This window comes from Taudactylus pleione, unplaced genomic scaffold (genome assembly GCF_031769625.1).
Source record: "Taudactylus pleione unplaced genomic scaffold, aTauple2 ptg000202l, whole genome shotgun sequence".
NCBI classification, from domain to species: Eukaryota; Metazoa; Chordata; class Amphibia; order Anura; family Myobatrachidae; genus Taudactylus; species Taudactylus pleione.
This window is the reverse complement of record NW_028284604.1, coordinates 11875602-11899011: the sequence shown is the minus strand read 5'-3', so window position 1 is coordinate 11899011 and position 23410 is coordinate 11875602. Positions and strand designations below refer to the sequence as shown.

The 23410-nt window shown below is 44.3% G+C and overlaps 1 protein-coding gene across 1 annotated transcript in view; it reads right to left on the bottom strand.

The window, feature by feature from the left end:
- Nucleotides 1-23410, bottom strand: part of LVRN (laeverin) — a 147796-nt gene that overhangs the window by 62179 nt on the left and 62207 nt on the right. The window contains exons 5-6 of the mRNA XM_088477703.1: nucleotides 13534-13688; nucleotides 5771-5884 (exon numbers count right to left, since the gene is read on the bottom strand). Coding sequence (XP_088333829.1) covers nucleotides 5771-5884; nucleotides 13534-13688 — 269 coding nt within the window. The remainder of the gene's footprint in view (nucleotides 1-5770; nucleotides 5885-13533; nucleotides 13689-23410) is intronic.

Here is a 23410-nt window from a genome sequence, read left to right as displayed (position 1 = left end):
GGGAGCATTACTACTGGGGGGCACTGCAGGGAACATTACTACTGGGGGAACAGCAGGGAGCATTACTACTGGGGGCACTGCAGGGAGCATAACTACTGGAGCACTACAAGGGCATTACTACTGGGGGACACTGCAGGGAGCATTACTACTGGGGGCACTGCAGGGAGCATTACTACAGGGTGCACTGCAGGCAGCATTACTACAGGGGGCACTGCAGGGAGCATAACTACTGGAGCACTACAAGGGCATTACTACTGGGGGACACTGCAGGGAGCATTACTACTGGGGGACACTGCAGGGAGCATAACTACTGGAGCACTACAAGGGCATTACTACTGGGGGACACTGCAGGGAGCATTACTACTGGGGGACACTGCAGGGAGCATTACTACTGGGGGCACTACAAGGGCATTACTACTGGAGGCACTGCAGGGGGTATGCAATCGGGAAGCCGGCGGACATAAGCCTGACAGCCGGCTTCCCGACTGCTTTATCCCGGCGAGGGTTAAATGACAGACGTCTACTTCTACCGACGCCGGGAGACCAGCGTCCGGCATCCCGATCGAAGTGATGCCGGGCGCCGCTGCGGACAGCCGCGCGGGGGGAGGGTTAGGTTTAGGGCTCCTGGGGATGGACTTAGGGTTAGGCATCCCCCCGGGAGGTTAAGGTTAGGCTAGGGGGAGGGAGGGTTAGGGTTAGGCACCCACGGGGGGGACTTAGGGTTAGGCACCCCCCCGGGGGACTTAGGTATAGGCGGCGGGGAAGGGGGGGTTAGGTTTAGGCACTTAGAGGGGGGATTAGGCTTAGGCACTGGGGGGAAGGTTAGGGTTAGGCACCCCTAAGGAGGGTTAGGGTTAGGGAGGTTAGGTTAGTAGATACTTACCTAGGGACGATCTGGATTTTCAGCCGTGTCGGCCTGCCGCTGTCGGGATTTGAACCCGTAATTCGTATGTATTCCCTGCAGGGAGCATTACTACTGGGGGAATTACAACTGGGGGCACTACAGGGGCCCTTACTACTGGGGGCACTGCAGGGGGAAGCATCCCTTTAATTCAGGTCATGTGAATATTATTAGGGCACTGTGTATGTGTCTGTGAGCTGGGCGGAGGGTTTGGGGGAAAACGGGTGGCATTGTGAACCTTTGCCAAGGGCGCCGTGAAACCTTGCACCGACCCTGGAGAAGTTACTGCCACTGCTAGACAGTCCTTGCGGGTGGTGGATTTTGCTGGGGGGGTAAAATCCACTATTGCTTAAAAGGTAATTCACAAATACAGAATAATACAGATCTGCAATGTAATTGGCATTTATTTTATTTTAGTGATATCATACACTTATAAATTTGCACTTGAGCTTGGCTTTATTTATTGGCATATGTGTTAGTGCATCAGTGTGGTGTTTATTGTGAGGGCTAACATGTTCCTACTGATGGTTTGACTGGGGAGTTCCATGTGGACTAGTGCTTTAATACATGTGACCTTTCACCTTAGTTGGCAGAGTAAAGCTGGGTAACACACTATCCAATTATTGGGTCGATTTGCCAATTATAGGGAGATCGGCCTGTTTTAATGTGTAGTGTGTAGACACACTAGTTTCGGCAATATAACTGTAAAAAAATGGCCACAAACGCTCTCCTCTGATTATCGAATCGGTCAGACTTGCCGGAAGATATTAGCCAAAAGTTCCCGATATTGTGTAGTATGTGGGCATTCATGATAATCAAACCATATATTCTACGAATTTTCCTGTTACCCCATCCTCCTAGTGGGCGGACATATGCAAATAATCCATCCACGAGCCTCTTCATTTAAATTGTATAGTGTGTACCGCAGATATCGGGACCTTCCACTGGCACAAAAATCATGCCAAATGTCGGGCTGACCAGAAAAATTGCATGGTATGTAGCTAGCTTAGCTGGATGCCTGGAGAATCTTTTTGAACACAAACATTTTTTTTACACATCTTCTTGAACATGTGTTACTTCATATAGGCACATTTTGTACTGGAAGTACATTCATGTACATTACAGCTAGCAGCATTTTAGGAAAAACTACTAATACACTTTGACTTTTGCCAACATGAGCATTCCTATAATGGCTGTGCAAAGCTTCTACAGTTACACAGATAGATTCTGGAAAGCTCATGCTGGAAAACTAACAGGCTGATTCTGAGTTGGACGCAGAGATTTACGGGTCTGCAGCTTTTTCCGGTCACACATCTGCAACTTTGCAGAAATATCACTACAATCCCTTCCCTGGTGTACATCTGCATGTGTAAAGACAGAGATTTCCACTTTGAGCGTCTATAGATCCCACCATCAGTCGCACTAATAAAACTTGCACCAGTCCTGTGGTAGGTGCACATTTTCCATCTGAGTTTGGTCTCCACTGAGATTAAGCGCCTGTTTATGCAATCGCTTCAGCCATATGCCTGCGACACTCCCTAGCACGACCATGTGATGGTCCATCTCTGTGCATCTGGATAGCCACCTCCCTGTCAGGGGCGTATCTTCCTATTGGCCAGGATGGCACTCGCCAGGGGCACCAGTGCCGTCCAGCAGTGCCACCCACGGTCAGTTCTGTCTGTCAAAAGTCTGTGTTGCTGCTGATCTCTCAGTCAGGAGCATCAGCATCGAACGTCGAGGGGGGTCAAACGCTGCTCATACAGCCACCAGAATGTCTGTTTCGTGACTGCCAACAAGGGGGATGCCAGTCCCCTACTTTGCCAGGGGCACTCGGACCCCCAGATACACCAATGCTCCCTGTCACCATCCAGGCTCCGCCCAGGAACGCCCAATATATTTTTAATACAGCAATTAATCATTTGATAGATTTCATTTTCTGAACTAAAAAGTAAAATCTATACTCTAATTGGTTTTTATAAGTTACAGCACATTTCTGTACCTTGCATATATAAAGTAACCTGACATATCATATAAACTATTCATAAATGATAAAACATTTTCTATACATAGTGACATTGCATCTTAATGCGTATTTGATTTTAGTCTTGTGGAAAGGGGGCTGCAATTGCTGTAAATCGCGTAGTTGTGCTAAATGTAATTTAAGCACGATGTACTAGAAGTATGATTAGATTAGGCATCGCTGTTTAAAGCTGTTTTCTATTTTGTGTTGCAGACAATAAGGATATAAACTTAGAATCATTTCATTAAGCTTTCAGACTTTCACAATCTTCCTGTAGCAGCATATTTCCAATATTTCACATCATTTTTTTTTTATTGTGTTTCACTAAGAAAAACTTATGACCATATCCAATTAGACGGGAAAAGCCGCGTTTTGGTGAAAAGTGTTCGCAGGTGCGAACTTTTTGCACAAAAATGTGTATCGTGCAATCCTATTCCCAAAGTTAAATCTCTATAGACAAAAAACACAAATTGTTTTCATCATCTAAGAGCAGATGAAAAAATTTGCAAAATTCCTATTTTTGCCCCCCAATGACAAATTAGGCAAACATCATTTTTTAATTAGCTTAATTTGGTCAATAATGACATGTCATTTCTGGGGTGAAAATATGGAGTGTTGGAAAATGGGTTTAAAGTAGTGGGTCTGGTATTTGGGGGGCTGTATGGATGGGACGTGTTTTATACATTGCAGGTGGCTGCACCTGGTGTATTTTTACCCTTTTTTTAAAAGTGCACTTTTATCATACAAAAATATACTTGGGCCCATTTTAATTTACCCCTAATGTAACTGCAGCATTTATTTTGTCCCCAAAAACTTACTTTTTATAATTTTTCCACTGTTACACAAATATGCTTATAACAGCCGTTTAACACAATTTAAGAACCCCAAATTAGGGCCACTAATACACTTCTAAAATGATTTCCTATGTCAGTTACACTTTTTATGGGGTACAGACAGATTTTCACAAATCTAGCTCTACTTTTCGCAGGTTTCTCCACTAACAGTTGTTGTGCAAATTAATTTTTGTGATTTTTGTAATAGGATAGTGTGAAAAACGGCGTGTAAAGATCGCACCAAAACACGCGAATTGTGCGAAAACTTCTCAGACATTAAGTTTTCACTTGTTTGCGGCTAATTGGATATGTCACTAAGGGGGGAATTCAATTAGCCGCAGTACTTTACCACCGGCTAATTGATTCTCCGGGCTAATTCAATTAGCCCCGAAAACTCTTACCTTATCGGAGGACATGGCCTAATTGTGCCAGGCGTGGCCACGTCCCCCTTAAAAAATAAAACAAAAACAATGGCTGCGCTGAAGAGGGGGACTCTGGGGAGGGGGGGGGCGATCAGTGTGATCACACCCCCACCCCACCCACGCAGAGGAGAGGAGACCCCCACGTCCCACTGAAACCCAGCACACAGCAGTGTGTGCTGGGCTGCTGACAGGAAGCCGGCACCATCTGGGATTTTTTTCTTCACCTGCTCGGAGGCAGATAAAACAAAAACCCCGATAAGTGCTGTTTTTTTCGCAGCTGCGATTGTGAAAACACATGGATCTGGGAACTTATCCTGGATCCTATGTGCTTTTGCCCGAAAACTTTAAATTTTTTGTGCTCTAAAAACTGAGGGTAAACATGTTTGTGTCAAATGTGGCTTTCTTAGGGTGTATTTATTTCACTGTCTATGGGGCTGTCCACAAATTGTTCCACAGTAGGTCAGCAGTTAAAGATTTACAAATTACTTTCTGGTTGATTAACTCCCTTTAGCAGTGGAATGGGCAATTTTTGGGATACTCCCGCAAGGGACTAGAATCTGTATGGCTGCCTGTAAGCTCCTTTTAGCAATTTTTGATACGACAAGCAAAACTGTGCTCTAGATTTGGATCCAGTCCTCTTCTCCCTCAATGGCCCTGTATAGAAAAGCTATTTTAGATTTCTCACATGGATTGGGTGGTGGCTTTCCTTCAAAATGAGAACCACACTCAACAATTGTTTGAAACATACTGTAGAAGAGTTTTATTGCTATTCTCTCAGAACCAATTCATCATCATATTTGTAAATGTTTCCATACCTCCACTTGGTATGAACACCCAGAAATGTATGTGTTTGAATGACTCTCCAATCACTTTTCGGTACTATCCCTTTTATTTTATAGTCTTTTAAGTTTTTTTTTCATGTTTGTCCCATTTCAGCTGAAATCAATGCTGTTATCTTGCGTTTTGGAAAACTTTTTGTCTTTTGTATAGTTACTTTGTATATATGATTTTTGTATAATATGCTTGTTTTTTACAATGTGCTTTTTATATGCAATTGCCAGTACTTATTGTATGCTTATTGGTGACATTTGTTAATAAAAACTTGATAAAAAGAAATCATGCTTGGACAAGGCATTAGAAAAGACGCTGTCCCAGCAACTATGTTGTGAGCCCCTTCCCATGTTCTCCACTTGTTAATTCCAATAGCAAAGGAATGAACGTACAGGTTCTGACCTGGTGTCTTTATTGTGCACGCGTAGCCACTAAACCTAACATGCACACAGTTCAGTCTGCTGGAGAGGGATCCAAAGATTCCTCTCCATCAATATTATAGCCTATAGTCTATTGCAGATGGTATCAACTATCGCGGTTAACTCTGAAAAGGGCCTGATAAATTGCTCCAGGCAAAAGACACATTAAGAATTATTATAACTGTAGTGTTCTATATTATTTTGCTGAAAACATAATATATCTGTGATATTTCATGCATTGGGCTTTACTTAAATAGTCCCAAAACCTAAATTTGCCAATGTTCTGCATGGTGTAATCCACAGTAAGAGGTGAATGAGTCATGTGCAGATTGTATTGTTCTTACCAGCTTAAGGTTGGGGTCAATGAAGTTAGCGCCAATGTATTCCATGTATGAGGCAAATCCCTCATTCAGCCATAAATCATTCCACCACTTCATAGTAACAAGGTTTCCAAACCACTGGGGAAGAAAACAGATTGTTGCTTAGTAGGCGTTTCATAGCTAAAGCAAATCATTGGGCCTCATATACAAAGCACACAAACATACAAGGTTACTGTGTTCATTCATTTGTACACATACACCTAGATTACTGCCAGAGCACAGAGCTTTACAAAGCAAGAAGGTGGCAATTGTGTTGCCCCATGGGAAAAGTTTGTGGAGTCAAGGCGTTCTTGGCAAAGTACAGAACAGGGGCTCCACTGGTTTTGTTTCACTTTGCGGAGTGACATGAGTGAAATGTGATAAACGGTTGGAGGGGATGCATTTTTCGAGGTGTTCCCTGTAGTGCGGAGGGGTACCTGGCACTTTCAACTCAACAGAAGGACTTGATTTGTACACCAGCTCTTAGGCTGAAGACATTGTGTTTTATTATATACTTTTATTAGAACCCATCTTGTGCCTTCCATCTACAGTTTGGTGGGGAAATGCAATTCAACTTTGCACAAAGTAAACCAATACTTTAAATACGCAAAAGTGCTGCATGTAATAAAGAATATCCTTATGTACCGTGACTCTCATGACTAATTTAGGCCATAAGTACAGCTGAACTGGACAATACTATATTTAATGAAAGGGGCAGATCTAAAGCGAAAAGAGTTTGGACTGTGATGTACTGTTTACAGAGTGCACTCCACATTTTCCTCCTTGGCACTCCTAGGTGTACTACTTGCAGAGCAGAGAGTAGATATTTAACTTGATGTGTTCAAGGTGCTTAAGGTGCATGAGCGTACAGCTACAATCCAAATAACTGGAAATCAGCTAAAGTAACCTTGACTTTAAATCAGTTCCCCAGTTTAACATCTGACTCCCAATAAGAGCACAGTAAGGGTGATAATTAAACAAAACATGTGGAAATGTAGCACATAATTTTTCTGCAAATTCACCTATTTCTGAATTCAGAATATGACATAGGGCCTGATTTACTACTGATCACATCTCTGATTACGCGCACAGACGGCCGATTGTTGTGTTCTGCGCATGTGTATGCATTGCAGTGCGCATGCGCGAAGGTCTCACTGCGACCGGACTGATCGCAGTGACTACGCAGACCCATCTCAGAGTGGTTGACATGAAGTGAGCGTTTGGGGGTGGTGATGGGGGAGGTGGTCAGCAAAACGCAGGCGTGCCAGTGTGTTTGAACACCATTACAGGGGCGTGCATAAATTAGCCACTGCGATGCCATACACAGCTTGGGCTTTCACTGTGCGAGAGGTTAGCAATTTCTGAGTAAGGTTTGACCTTGTGCAAGTGTGCGTGAGGCTCCGATGGTTCTCGATGTTACCGATGGTTTTGCTGTTTTGCTAAGTATTACGGATGTGTGCAATGTGAAATGGGCGTCCTTATGTTAGGCTGCGACAGCATTGTGATAGCAATCATTAGCATATTTTCGCACTGAGACTGCGTGCGTAATCGCAGCTGTGATCCGTAATCAATCAGGCGCATAGTACAGAAACAGTCCTGCTATGTGTACTTAATGATCTTCTTATAGGATGAGACAGAGGTGAATATTCAGTCTTAATCAGAGTTGCCTACCCTTCCGATTTTCGCGGGAGTCTCCCGTAAAGTAAGTTGAATCCCCCGCATTCCCTCTGCCCTGTCTAAAAATCCGGACTGCGCATGCGCGAGTCCGGAGGTAAAGGGGGCGGGGCCCGAGCTTAAGACGCAGGGGCGCACTCACCGGGTGCAGGGAGGCAGGAGTGTGGCTGCTGTGAGGTCTCCTTGGCACGCCTTTCCCTGCTCACAGACTGCTGCTGGGAGAGACTGATGCTCCCAGCATTCCCTGGCCAGCCTGTGATGACAGAGGACGGAGGGGGGAGGAGCCGACGCCGGAGGACACTGAAGACAGAGGCCCTCATTCAGAGCCGTACGCTCTGAGCAGAGCGCACGCTCTGAATGAGGGCCGGGCTCCATTTTCATGGAGCGTCCTCCTGGACGCTCGTATAGCTGTGGGTCACCACCCACAGGCTATACGAGCGTGCATTGTGATGGTCGCGATGGTCGAGACCATCGCGACCATCGAATTTGCGAGCCGGAGCCTGCGGTTGAGGTTTTCAACCGCAAGCTCCGGAGTGATTTTGGCTCTATCAGAGCCAAAATCACTCCCACTGACATCACTAGTGATGTCAGTGGGCCGGCTTCTGACGGGAGGCGTTCCCTTAGGAACGCACCCGTCAGGGAGGCACGCCCACCAAAGGGGGCGTGCTGTCAATCAACATTGACAGCACGCCCCCTTTGATCGGACACAACGAGCGAAGGACTTTCCTTCGCTCGTCGCGTCTGGCGCATGCGCACGACGGAGCTCCCTCCGTCGTGCGCATGCTCAGTCCATAACATCGACCCACTTGCGAGCGGACAGCCGCTCGCGAGTGGGTCTGAATCAGGCCCAGAGACAGTAGGGATGGGACATCGAAAGAAAACATTGGAAGTACCGATGTTTTTAACATTGAATACAAAACATTATTTAGATATAAACATTGGTTCTTTGGAACCGATGTTTACCGATGTTTTTTGTATTTTTTAAGCAAACTGTATTTAAACATTTCATAGACTAAAACTTTTAAAATAAGCTTATACTATGGCTCTCTTCATGGAGGAATGCCTGACGTTTTGTAGGCGGCCGCACTGACATCAGCAGTGATGTCAGTGGGGAGCTTCCTGCTTGATCAGAGCAGGAAGCTCCCTGGGGCTTGCGGTTGCCGAGACCCAACCTTACTGTCTCGTCGCAAGCCCCGATGGTCGCAATGGTCTTGACCACTGCGACCATCAACCTGGTCGGTCGCTAAAGCTGTGGGTGGTAACCCACAGCTTAGCTAGCGACCAGGAGGCCGCACTTAAAATAACAAGCGGCCGCCCTCATTCAGAACGAGCGGTCGCTTTTTGCGACCGCCTCTGAATGAGGGCCTCTGTCTCCTCAAGTCCTCCCTCTCGCTCTCTCAGCTCCTCACCAATGATGTCACGCCAGACACTTGGCACTACTGGGTCTGTCCTGCACATGCAGTGAGTGACTGACAGTGACACTGTGAGACTGGCAGCTCAGTTACCAATAGCTGCAGCAACCAGACACCCCAAGCAGCCAACCAGTGTCCACTGAGAGCAGCACCAGTGACAGTGAGCCAGGAGTGGGACTGTCCTATGTGCTGCTGCTAATTGGCTGACCAGAGTGTCTTTCACACTCTGTCAGCCACCTCCCCCAGTAGCAGCATGCATACAGCAGCCATAGCCCAGTCAGTGTTTTGTACTCTACTCTATTCTTAAGTTGTAGCTGACTATAATACAAGGAGAGAGCCATCTGGCAGCCCAAAGCAGTGACAGCACCACAGTGTTACAAAAACAAAACAAAACAAAAAAAAACGGAAAAGCAGGGAAAAACATCGGGGGAGAAATCTTGCGATGGTAATGAAACATTGAATCAAAAACATTGCAGGGTTAAACATCAAACATCGAAACCGTTTAACCGATGTTTCCGATGAAACATCAAATGATTCCCATCCCTAAGAGACAGATGAGCTGCCTGAGACTGTGAGTGTTAGAGCTCACTGCAGCCCTTGCCACATGTATAACTCATGTCAGTGCCGTGGGGGAGGGAGGGAGATCTATTACTGTGTGTTTGTATGTGATGTATGTGTGTGTAGTAATGTGATGTACAGTATGTGTGGGTGTAGTAATGTGATGTATGTGTAGTAATGTGATGTATGTGTGTAGTAATGTGATGTGTGTGTAGTAATGTGATGTGTGTGTAGTAATGTGATGTATGTATGTGTAGTAATGTGATGTATGTGTAGTAATGTGATGTATGTGTGTGTAGTAATGTGATGTATGTATGTGTAGTAATGTGATGTATGTGTAGTAATGTGATGTATGTGTGTGTAGTAATGTGATGTATGTGTGTGTAGTAATGTGATGTATGTGTAGTAATGTGATGAATGTGTAGTAATGTGATGTGTGTGTAGTGATGTGATGTATGTGTGTAGTAATGTGATGTATGTGTGTGTGTACTAATGTGATGTATGTGTGTGTGTGTGTAGTAATGTGATGTGTGTGTGTGTGGGGAGGTGAAATGTTCATATGATGTGTGTGACTGACTGGGTGTCTGTGTGTGAGAGACTGTGTGTGTGTGAATCTATTCATGGGATGTGCTGAGACTGTCTGTGTGTGACTGTGGGGCCCATTTATTAATGATCGCATTTTGCAATGCGATCAGGGCATGCAGTACCACCCCTGATCGCATTGCAAAATGCGATCCTATCTGCCGGATGTATTATCCGGGACATGCAGGGAGACGGGCTCCGAAAAGAGCCCGTCCCTGCGATGTCTCCGGAGGGCAGTCGGGGCTTCTGCGCATGCGCAGTCCCGCGGACTGCACATGAGCGGCGCCGATTGTCGGCGGAGGGATCTGGCAGATCCCTCCGCCGGCTGATATGCGGTAAGTGCCCATAGGAAACAGCGGCTAACGCTATCTTTAGATAGCGTTAGCTGCTGGGGCCAATATCGGGAATGCTTCGCATTCCTGATATTGATACATTTGGCAGCATCGCATCCCCCATAGAAACATATGGGGGAGGCGGCTGCCGGCGGCAATGGAGGGATCGCAGCAGGTATCTCCGATACCTGCTGCGGTCCCTCCTTCATACATTCGGGGGATACTAAGTATTTGAGGTAAACCCCCGAAAACAGGTGTTTTTGGGGAATTTACCTCAAATGCACTTTGATAAATGGGCCCCTGTGTATGAATCTATTCATAGGATGTGTGTGTGTGTGTGTGTGTGTGTGTGTGTGTGTGTGTGTGTGTGTGTGTGTGTGTGTGAATCTATTCATATAAATGAATGTGTGCGTCTGGGGGGGAATCTATTAATGTCAATATGGCAGGGTAGAGATGTCTTAATGTCAGTGGGGGAGCTAGGGCGTCAGCTTATAGGAATATATACGCCCATAGGTGGAGTTAGACACGCCCTTTGGGTGGAGCAGACCACGCCCCCACAACGGCGCGTCGCATTCTGCAGCCATCTACAATCTCCCTCAAAGTCATTTTCAAAAGTAGGCAAGTATGGTCTTAATCCTTCTTGACTAACTAACCAGCCCAGTTCCTGCCACATAACACCCTCTCTCCAATCCCTTCACTGGCTGCCTGTAACATTGCCAATATATTACCAGATTGGCATATTAACTTTCAAAGCCCTACTGTACATAACCAAGATCCAAGGTACTTGAAGCAACTTCTGATTCCTTATTCTCCAACTCGTTTACTTCGATACCCACATGAAGGACTATTAGCAGTATCTAGAATTTCGGATACTTTATTTGTGGGCCAAGCTTTTAGCTTTGCGGCTCCAATTCTCTGGTACTCGGTCCCTAGAACAGTTTGAAAGGCCTCCGCTCTAGAAACCTTCATAAACAGACTCCAGATTTATCTGTTTACTCAATGCCTTAAATTTTTTTTTTAAAAATGCATAGCTTTCTTTCTGTAGTGTTAATCTTTAACTAAGCTTATTTTGTATCATGTGTTTTTTTAATCTGCTAATATAAACCATATTGATTCCTATTGGGAGAAAACCCTATATAACTAAGATTATTACTATTATTACTACTGTATGTGACCGCTATACATAAGCCCATGCTTATCTTTCTCATATAAAGTTGACTGCCTGGCCAATGCCTGATGTCAGAATGTATAACAAATTATAATCAGGATGTATTACTGAGTTATAGGTGCTGATGCAGAAGTGGACGTAGATACGGCTGCGTCTATTGCCGGTCGCCTGTCTGCGACTTTATGCAAATGCTGCTACAAAGTCCTTCCCTGAAGTACATCCATGTGTACGACTGTGCAAGGACTGAGACCCCCGCTTTCAGCGTCTATAGAGACTGAATTACAGTCTTGTTCATCTTTTGACCATTGGGTCACACCATCAAAACTTGCACCAGAATTATCCATCTGAATATGGCCTCCTATGTGAGCAGCTGAGCATCTGTGTACACAGATCTATGTAGTGTGTGGCTGCAGGGAATTGGATGTTTGGGCACATGTTACATAGATTGCATGGTGCGTTCACAGCGCGTGCCATAGCGTACCGTAGCATATGCAGGCGCGGGGAATCGCATGGTGTGATGCGTGCGCACGTTTGTGGTGCGATCAGCTAAAATGTAACTGGGAGCATCTGTAGTTAGAATGCACCAATGCACCTTCTGGCCCAGGGCACCAAAAAGTCTAGTTACAGCTCTGGTCACTGGGGTCAAAACTTGGGATAAATGGAAAAGCATAAGATGAAGTGAACAAGGTTTGGGCAAATTAAGTCAATAAGAGCTTTAGAATATTAATAGTGTATTTAAGCTCAGGCAACATCTGTGTGTCCATGCAATTGGTAGAAATTAGGATAACATTAGCATATAGAATTGATATGAAGTTCCTGTCACACCGATTGTGGTGTCCAGTTCGCCTCTATAAGGTGCAAACATACAACCAACTAGGCAGTGGCGTAAGTTCATCCCAGACACCCGGAGGTAAGTTATAATTTGGTGCCCCCCCTGTCACAGCCGCTCACACTGTAATGTAGCAATTCGCATGCAGACAGGCTATAGATAGACGAAGGCAGCAGCTGATGGCCTGACATGGAGCTCTCCACTAGTGTATAGCAGCTTCTCAGGTGCCGGGAAGGGGTGCCATGTATTGGGCAGCCGTGACGGTACACTCCAGGTACATAGTTACAGCATTAAGTGGGATGCATATGTTGTAGACAATGGAGGAGGTGCCCCTTCAGAGCTGGAGCCCGGCGGCAGGCACCTCCATTGTCTCCCATAGTTCTGCCCCTGCAACTTGAATAGAAGGATCACTGGATAGCTTAGCTATGGCTGGAGTGCTGAGCCTACCCTAGCCACAGGCAAACTAGGCAAATGCCTAGAGACATGCATTCCAAGCCTAGGGCCAGCTCAGCTTGATAGCAGGCAAAAGTGGGACTGGGATGGGCGGACGGCGTCTCTGCTCTTGCTGTAATACCGCGATCTGAGCGCTCAGCTCTGATCAGGCGGCAGCTCATACAGCCAGCAGCAGCGGGAGCAAGGAGCAGAGACAGTGGGGGCAGCGAGCAGTAACAAAAATCGCCGCTGGAGGAGGACTGCTGGGCATGCCCAGCCGCAGCAGCTCCTCCTCCCATGGACCTCTGTGGAGTCCAGCAGGCTGGACCTGTCTGCAAGGAGACACAGGGGGTGGGGGCGCCAATGCTCTTGCTGGTACAGGGAACCAAAATGTCTAGTTACAGCTCTGTGGATAAGGATTGCAATGGGTGAGGGGTCATGGATGTTGCTGGCTGCTGCTATGATCTGTTCTGCTGGTTGATGCGTGCTGTGCTGGGAGAGTGGTGCTGCGTCAGAGGGGGAATAAGCGACGGTGCTAGGGGGTAGCACCCAAAATCTTTCCTAGGGCTTTAAACTGGTTAGGGCCGGCTCTGCTACAGTTTGCCAGTATAATATAGAATACATGGCTTTGTGTTCTTTCAGAGAATGAAAAGAACAGGTCTTTATAGTAGCCCCTAATATTTAGCCGGTTACCATCTACTGACTTTCAATAAGGCGTTAACAATTAAATGAATAAATATCTGGGACATTTTACCACATGCCTGGTGTCCTATCTCATGAGCAACAATCAGGCAAGTCAAAGCTTTAGAATTGCTGAACTTCTGGTTGGGGTTATAAATCAATGAGAGTTCTTGAAAAGTAATTAATCCCCAGTTTTCCATTGCACCGACACCAAACTCAGGCATTGCTACCAAATCTAGAAGAGAGGAAAAATAACTTTCATTATTATATTAACTTATCACTCACAGGCTTATTCAGCTTTAATATAATATAACTATTAATGGGATCAGATACCTAGGCATCACCATATACATAGGAAATGCAGACATGGAAAACAATTTTAAATATCTGAACACTGGTCTCTTTTTAAACATCCTCCTTAAAATGCTATGGGGCCAATGCAGAGCTGAATATACGTCCTTTTGCAGAGTGCATCTTGCATGTTTTTGCACTGTGCATGCTCTGGCACTGGGCCTATGCACAGTAATGCAGACTCATATACTGTACACATCTTGCCTGCATCTCCACTTGCGACTGAAGAGGCATAACTGTGCTTTGACAGGACAGAATTGCGGGCAGTTGGTGAGAACCTAATATGCCTGTTTTCAGATGCATTTTTAGCACCAAGTATAGGCTAGTACAAGCTTGCACTACTGATAATGATTACAAGTATCAAACAAAGCATATAGAATCGATAAGGATGCGCCATTCACAAGGATCATACAACTCTGCACTTTTGTTCCAGCACATAAACCAAGAGTATTTACAGCTGAGTTCCATTTCTGGTCATGGCCTACAGTATCTGTGTGGAGTTTGATTGTTAACCCCATGTTACATGGGTTTCCTTTGGGTTCTTCAGTTTCCTCCCATAATCCAAAAACATACCGGTAGGTTACTTGGATTCTGACGAAATCCAAGAGGTATATTTACCAAGGAGTGGCATTTTAGAAGTGGAGTTGTTGCCCATACTAGCCAATCAGATTCTAGCTATTATCTTCTAGAAGGTGCTAGATAAATGACAAGTAGCATCTGATTTGTTGCTATGGGAACAACTCCACTTCTAAAAACCTGCACTTTAGTAAATAGTGTATGTGCGCTTGTATATTAGGGAATTTAGACTGTTTACTGCAATGGGGCAGGGACTGATATGAATGACATATATTCTCTGTACAGTGTTGCTTAAATTGGCATATAAATATATTCATTCTGTCAGTGATATCCATGTGCCTCATTGTCATCTGGTCATTAGGCCAGAGATATTCTTGTGCCTCTGTTATCTGTTCATTAGGCCAGAGATATCCTTGTGCCTCATTGTCATCTGTTCATTCTGCCGGGGTTATCCTCATATCTCACTGTTACCTGTTCATTCTGCCAGTGATATCCTCATATCTCACTGTTATCTGTTCATTCTGCCAGTGATATGCTCATGTCTCACTGTTATCTGTTCATTCTGCCAGTGATATGCTCATGTCTCACTGTTATCTGTTCATTCTGCCAGTGATATGCTCATGTCTCACTGTTATCTGTTCATTCTGCCAGTGATATGCTCATGTCTCACTGTTATCTGTTCATTCTGCCAGTGATATGCTCATGTCTAACTGTTATCTGTTCATTCTGCCAGTGATATGCTCATGTCTAACTGTTATCTGTACATTCTGCCGGTGATATGCTCATGTCTCACTGTTATCTGTTCATTCTGCCAGTGATATGCTCATGTCTAACTGTTATCTGTTCATTCTGCCAGTGATATCCTCATGTCTCACTGTTATCTGTTCATTCTGCCGGGGTTATCCTCATGTCTCGCTGTTATCTGTTCATTCTGCCAGTGATATCCTCATGTCTCGCTGTTATCTGTTCATTCTGCCAGTGATACGCTCATGTCTCACTGTTATCTGTTCATTCTGCCAGTGATATGCTCATGTCTCACTGTTATCTGTTCATTCTGCCAGTGATATCCTCATATCTCACTGTTATCTGTTCATTCTGCCAGTGATATCCTCATATCTCACTGTTATCTGTTCATTCTGCCAGTGATATGCTCATGTCTCACTGTTATCTGTTCATTCTGCCAGTGATATGCTCATGTCTCACTGTTATCTGTTCATTCTGCCTGTGATATGCTCAGGTATCACTGTTATCTGTTCATTAAGCCTGTGATATGCTCAGGTATCACTGTTATCTGTTCATTAAGCCTGTGATATGCTCATGTCTCACTGTTATCTGATCATTCTGCCAGTGTTATGCTCATGTCTCACTGTTATCTGTTCATTCTGCCGGGGTTATCCTCATGTCTCGCTGTTATCTGTTCATTCTGCCAGTGATATGCTCATGTCTCACTGTTATCTGTTCATTAGGCCAGAGATATCCTTGTGCCTCATTGTCATCTGTTCATTCTGCCGGGGTTATCCTCATATCTCACTGTTACCTGTTCATTCTGCCAGTGATATCCTCATATCTCACTGTTACCTGTTCATTCTGCCAGTGATATGCTCATGTCTCACTGTTATCTGTTCATTCTGCCAGTGATATGCTCATGTCTCACTGTTATCTGTTCATTCTGCCAGTGATATGCTCATGTCTCACTGTTATATGTTCATTCTGCCAGTGATATGCTCATGTCTCACTGTTATCTGTTCATTCTGCCAGTGATATGCTCATGTCTAACTGTTATCTGTTCATTCTGCCAGTGATATGCTCATGTCTAACTGCTATCTGTACATTCTGCCGGTGATATGCTCATGTCTCACTGTTATCTGTTCATTCTGCCAGTGATATGCTCATGTCTAACTGTTATCTGTTCATTCTGCCAGTGATATCCTCATGTCTCACTGTTATCTGTTCATTCTGCCGGGGTTATCCTCATGTCTCGCTGTTATCTGTTCATTCTGCCAGTGATATCCTCATGTCTCACTGTTATCTGTTCATTCTGACAGTGATATGCTCATGTCTCACTGTTATCTGTTCATTCTGCCAGTGATATCCTCATATCTCACTGTTATCTGTTCATTCTGCCAGTGATATCCTCATGTCTCACTGTTATCTGTTCATTCTGCCAGTGATATGCTCATGTCTCACTGTTATCTGTTCATTCTGCCAGTGATATGCTCATGTCTCACTGTTATCTGTTCATTCTGCCAGTGATATGCTCATGTCTCACTGTTATCTGTTAATTCTGCCAGTGATATGCTCATGTCTCACTGTTATCTGTTCATTCTGCCTGTGATATGCTCAGGTATCACTGTTATCTGTTCATTAAGCCTGTGATATGCTCAGGTATCACTGTTATCTGTTCATTAAGCCTGTGATATGCTCATGTCTCACTGTTATCTGATCATTCTGCCAGTGTTATGCTCATGTCTCACTGTTATCTGTTCATTCTGCCGGGGTTATCCTCATGTCTCGCTGTTATCTGTTCATTCTGCCAGTGATATGCTCATGTCTCACTGTTATCTGTTCATTCTGCCAGTGATATACTCAGGCCTCACTGTTATCTGTTCATTAGGCCTGTGATATCCTCAGGTCTCACTGTTATCTGTTCATTAGGCCTGTGATATCCTCAGGTCTCACTGTTATCTGTTCATTAAGCCTGTGATATGCTCATGTCTCACTGTTATCTATTCATTCTGCCGGGGTTATCCTCATGTCTCGCTGTTATCAGTTCATTCTGCCGGGGTTATCCTCATGTCTCGCTGTTATCTGTTCATTCTGCCAGTGATATCCTCATGTCTCGCTGTTATCTGTTCATTCTGCCAGTGAAATGCTCATGTCTCACTGTTATCTGTTCATTCTGCCAGTGATATGCTCATGTCTCACTGTTATCTGTTCATTCTGCCGGGGTTATCCTCATGTCTCGCTGTTATCTGTTCATTCTGCCAGTGAAATGCTCATGTCTCGCTGTTATCTGTTCATTCTGCCAGTGAAATGCTCAGGTCTCACTGTTATCTGTTCATTCTGCCAGTGATATGCTCATGTCTCACTGTTATCTGTTCATTCTGCCAGTGATATGCTCATGTCTCACTGTTATCTGTTCATTCTGCCAGTGATATGCTCATGTCTCACTGTTATCTGTTCATTCTGCCAGTGATATGCTCATGTCTCACTGTTATCTGTTCATTCTGCCTGTGATATGCTCAGGTATCACTGTTATCTGTTCATTAAGCCTGTGATATGCTCAGGTATCACTGTTATCTGTTCATTAAGCCTGTGATATGCTCATGTCTCACTGTTATCTGATCATTCTGCCAGTGTTATGCTCATGTCTCACTGTTATCTGTTCATTCTGCCGGGGTTATCCTCATGTCTCGCTGTTATCTGTTCATTCTGCCAGTGATATGCTCATGTCTCACTGTTATCTGTTCATTCTGCCAGTGATATACTCAGGCCTCACTGTTATCTGTTCATTAGGCCTGTGATATCCTCAGGTCTCACTGTTATCTGTTCATTAGGCCTGTGATATCCTCAGGTCTCACTGTTATCTGTTCATTAAGCCTGTGATATGCTCATGTCTCACTGTTATCTATTCATTCTGCCGGGGTTATCCTCATGTCTCGCTGTTATCAGTTCATTCTGCCGGGGTTATCCTCATGTCTCGCTGTTATCTGTTCATTCTGCCAGTGATATCCTCATGTCTCGCTGTTATCTGTTCATTCTGCCAGTGAAATGCTCATGTCTCACTGTTATCTGTTCATTCTGCCAGTGATATGCTCATGTCTCACTGTTATCTGTTCATTCTGCCGGGGTTATCCTCATGTCTCGCTGTTATCTGTTCATTCTGCCAGTGAAATGCTCATGTCTCGCTGTTATCTGTTCATTCTGCCAGTGAAATGCTCAGGTCTCACTGTTATCTGTTCATTAGTCCTGTGATATCCTCATGTCTCACTGTTATTTGTTCATTCTGCCAGTGATATGCTCATGTCTCACTGTTATCTGTTAATTCTGCCAGTGATATGCTCAGGTCTCACTGTTATCTGTTCATTCTGCCAGTGATATCCTCAGGTCTCACTGTTATCTGTTCATTAAGCCAGTGATATGCTCAGGTATCACTGTCATCTGTTCATTAGGTCTGTGATATCCTCAGGTCTCACTGTTATCTGTTCATTAAGCCTGTGATATCCTCAGGTCTCACTGTTATCTGTTCATTAAGCCTGTGATATGCTCAGGTCTCACTATTATCTGTTCATTCTGCCGGGGTTATCCTCATGTCTCGCTGTTATCAGTTCATTCTGCCAATGATATGCTCAGGCCTCACTGTTATCTGTTCATTAGGCCTGTGATATCCTCAGGTCTCACTGTTATCTGTTCATTCTGCCGGGGTTATCCTCATGTCTCGCTGTTATCTGTTCATTCTGCCAGTGATATGCTCAGGTCTCACTGTTATCTGTTCATTAGGCCAGAGATATCCTTGTGCCTCATTGTCATCTGTTCATTCTGCCGGGGTTATCCTCATATCTCACTGTTACCTGTTCATTCTGCCAGTGATATCCTCATATCTCACTGTTATCTGTTCATTCTGCCAGTGATATGCTCATGTCTCACTGTTATCTGTTCATTCTGCCAGTGATATGCTCATGTCTCACTGTTATCTGTTCATTCTGCCAGTGATATGCTCATGTCTCACTGTTATCTGTTCATTCTGCCAGTGATATGCTCATGTCTCACTGTTATCTGTTCATTCTGCCAGTGATATGCTCATGTCTAACTGTTATCTGTTCATTCTGCCAGTGATATGCTCATGTCTAACTGTTATCTGTACATTCTGCCGGTGATATGCTCATGTCTCACTGTTATCTGTTCATTCTGCCAGTGATATGCTCATGTCTAACTGTTATCTGTTCATTCTGCCAGTGATATCCTCATGTCTCACTGTTATCTGTTCATTCTGCCGGGGTTATCCTCATGTCTCGCTGTTATCTGTTCATTCTGCCAGTGATATCCTCATGTCTCACTGTTATCTGTTCATTCTGCCAGTGATATGCTCATGTCTCACTGTTATCTGTTCATTCTGCCAGTGATATCCTCATATCTCACTGTTATCTGTTCATTCTGCCAGTGATATCCTCATGTCTCACTGTTATCTGTTCATTCTGCCAGTGATATGCTCATGTCTCACTGTTATCTGTTCATTCTGCCAGTGATATGCTCATGTCTCACTGTTATCTGTTCATTCTGCCAGTGATATGCTCATGTCTCACTGTTATCTGTTAATTCTGCCAGTGATATGCTCATGTCTCACTGTTATCTGTTCATTCTGCCTGTGATATGCTCAGGTATCACTGTTATCTGTTCATTAAGCCTGTGATATGCTCAGGTATCACTGTTATCTGTTCATTAAGCCTGTGATATGCTCATGTCTCACTGTTATCTGATCATTCTGCCAGTGTTATGCTCATGTCTCACTGTTATCTGTTCATTCTGCCGGGGTTATCCTCATGTCTCGCTGTTATCTGTTCATTCTGCCAGTGATATGCTCATGTCTCACTGTTATCTGTTCATTCTGCCAGTGATATACTCAGGCCTCACTGTTATCTGTTCATTAGGCCTGTGATATCCTCAGGTCTCACTGTTATCTGTTCATTAGGCCTGTGATATCCTCAGGTCTCACTGTTATCTGTTCATTAAGCCTGTGATATGCTCATGTCTCACTGTTATCTATTCATTCTGCCGGGGTTATCCTCATGTCTCGCTGTTATCAGTTCATTCTGCCGGGGTTATCCTCATGTCTCGCTGTTATCTGTTCATTCTGCCAGTGATATCCTCATGTCTCGCTGTTATCTGTTCATTCTGCCAGTGAAATGCTCATGTCTCACTGTTATCTGTTCATTCTGCCAGTGATATGCTCATGTCTCACTGTTATCTGTTCATTCTGCCGGGGTTATCCTCATGTCTCGCTGTTATCTGTTCATTCTGCCAGTGAAATGCTCATGTCTCGCTGTTATCTGTTCATTCTGCCAGTGAAATGCTCAGGTCTCACTGTTATCTGTTCATTAGTCCTGTGATATCCTCATGTCTCACTGTTATTTGTTCATTCTGCCAGTGATATGCTCATGTCTCACTGTTATCTGTTAATTCTGCCAGTGATATCCTCAGGTCTCACTGTTATCTGTTCATTAAGCCAGTGATATGCTCAGGTATCACTGTCATCTGTTCATTAGGTCTGTGATATCCTCAGGTCTCACTGTTATCTGTTCATTAAGCCTGTGATATCCTCAGGTCTCACTATTATCTGTTCATTCTGCCGGGGTTATCCTCATGTCTCGCTGTTATCAGTTCATTCTGCCAATGATATGCTCAGGCCTCACTGTTATCTGTTCATTAGGCCTGTGATATCCTCAGGTCTCACTGTTATCTGTTCATTCTGCCGGGGTTATCCTCATGTCTCGCTGTTATCTGTTCATTCTGCCAGTGATATGCTCAGGTCTCACTGTTATCTGTTAATTCTGCCAGTGATATGCTCAGGTCTCACTGTTATCTGTTCATTCTGCCAGTGATATGCTCAGGTCTCACTGTTATCTGTTCATTCTGCCAGTGATATGCTCAGGTATCACTGTCATCTGTTCATTAGGTCTGTGATATCCTCAGGTCTCACTGTCATCTGTTCATTAGGCCTGTGATATCCTCAGGTCTCACTGTTATCTGTTCATTCTGCCAGTGATATCCTCAGGTATCACTGTCATCTGTTCATTAGGTCTGTGATATCCTCAGGTCTCACTGTTATCTGTTCATTAGGCCTGTGATATCCTCAGGTCTCACTGTTATCTGTTCATTCTGCCAGTGATATGCTCAGGTATCACTGTCATCTGTTCATTAGGTCTGTGATATCCTCAGGTCTCACTGTTATCTGTTCATTAGGCCTGTGATATCCTCAGGTCTCACTGTTATCTGTTCATTAGGCCTGTGATATGCTCAGGTCTCACTATTATCTGTTCATTCTGCCGGGGTTATCCTCATGTCTCGCTGTTATCAGTTCATTCTGCCAATGATATGCTCAGGCCTCACTGTTATCTGTTCATTAGGCCTGTGATATCCTCAGGTCTCACTGTTATCTGTTCATTCTGCCGGGGTTATCCTCATGTCTCGCTGTTATCTGTTCATTCTGCCAGTGATATGCTCAGGTCTCACTGTTATCTGTTCATTCTGCCAGTGATATCCTCATGTCTCACTGTTATCTGTTAATTCTGCCAGTGATATGCTCAGGTCTCACTGTTATCTGTTCATTCTGCCAGTGATATGCTCAGGTCTCACTGTTATCTGTTCATTAGGCCAGTGATATGCTCATGTCTCACTGTTATCTGTTCATTAGGCCAGTGATATGCTCATGTCTCACTGTTATCTGTTAATTCTGCCAGTGATATGCTCAGGTCTCACTGTTATCTGTTCATTAAGCCAGTGATATGCTCAGGTCTCACTGTTATCTGTTCATTAAGCCAGTGATATGCTCAGGTCTCACTGTTATCTGTTAATTCTGCCAGTGATATCCTCATGTCTCACTGTTATCTGTTAATTCTGCCAGTGATATGCTCAGGTATCACTGTTATCTGTTCATTAGGCCAGTGATATGCTCATGTCTCACTGTTATCTGTTCATTAGGCCAGTGATATGCTCATGTTTCATTGTTATTTATTCATTCTGCCAGTTACTCGTTCCTTCGTTCTTTGAGCCTTATTGTCATCTGTTCTGGCTGGTCATATCTGGCACTCACTTGGGGCTCGTGATCTGCGTGGTTCCAATAGTAAGGTCCACACCTTCTTGCAGGGGTCCTTGGTGAATACCTGTGCCACTTAGACTCTGCACCTCCATAGTTAGTACTAGTAGTGACCAAACCTTTCTGACTAAACTGGATCCATTACAGCCTTGTGAATTCCTGATACATGCCCCGTGCAGGTTACAAGACACAAAGCTAGGGCTCCTAACGTTAGTTTAGTATACAATACTGAGCATCCCTAGCATTACTTCTTTTCAGAGGAATGGAAATTAAAGGTAGGGAAATATACAGCACTATATAAGACACATACTTGTATATCCCCAGACAGAGAGTACTGTGTGGCAATAGTCAGTATAAAGTATTGAACATTTGTGGATACTGCTTGTAAAATAGAGAGTAACGCTGGGAATTGGCATTACATCAAAAACACAAATGTTTTAGGGTTTACCTTCTCCATTTCGTAAGGATTCACTGAGCTCACTTGCCTCTCTTGTTGCCATCTCCACTTGGAAGATGGCACTACTGAGATTAACTGTTGTGGCTGTTTCCATATCTGTTCAGTTGCCCACTGCACTCCTGTGATTGCCGTCTCTGTTTGACTGCAGTACCCACTGAGCCCAAATGTTAGCATCCTAGGCCACTTGTCGAAGCTGCAGAGGATGCCGAATCTATTAACCCCATCCAAGAGGCTGTAAAGTAACTTCCACCTCATTCATTACCCTGCCTAACTTGGATCAGTTGTTCCTCAGCACACTAATTGTACCTAATCTAGCTAATCCACATTCATTCGCTTCACCATGCACCTTCTCAATACACATTTTCCATCTTCTCCTATTCACTTTTACCATACTTCTTGGCAAACTTTTCTCTCTCCAGCGTCCTTTTTTCCTACTTCACTGCTTCAACAACAAAACAAATCTCACATCATAAATCATCCTTGTATTTCCTCCTTTTCAACGTACTCCTTCTCCAGGCTTGTGATCATATCTCACTCAAGCCTGGGCCTGTGTAATCCTGACTATCTGCTCATGCTCCTCATTCCTCCGCCAAACTTTCCATCCACTTTTTCCTTTCAATCCCTCCAACATTATTCACATATATCCACTACTCTCTCTCCCCTATTCCTGTGCACTTTGGATTGTGAGATCTGTTTGTAACAAACTTACATCATCCATCCATGATCTATTTATTTCAATATCCCGCATCCTCCTTGCCAT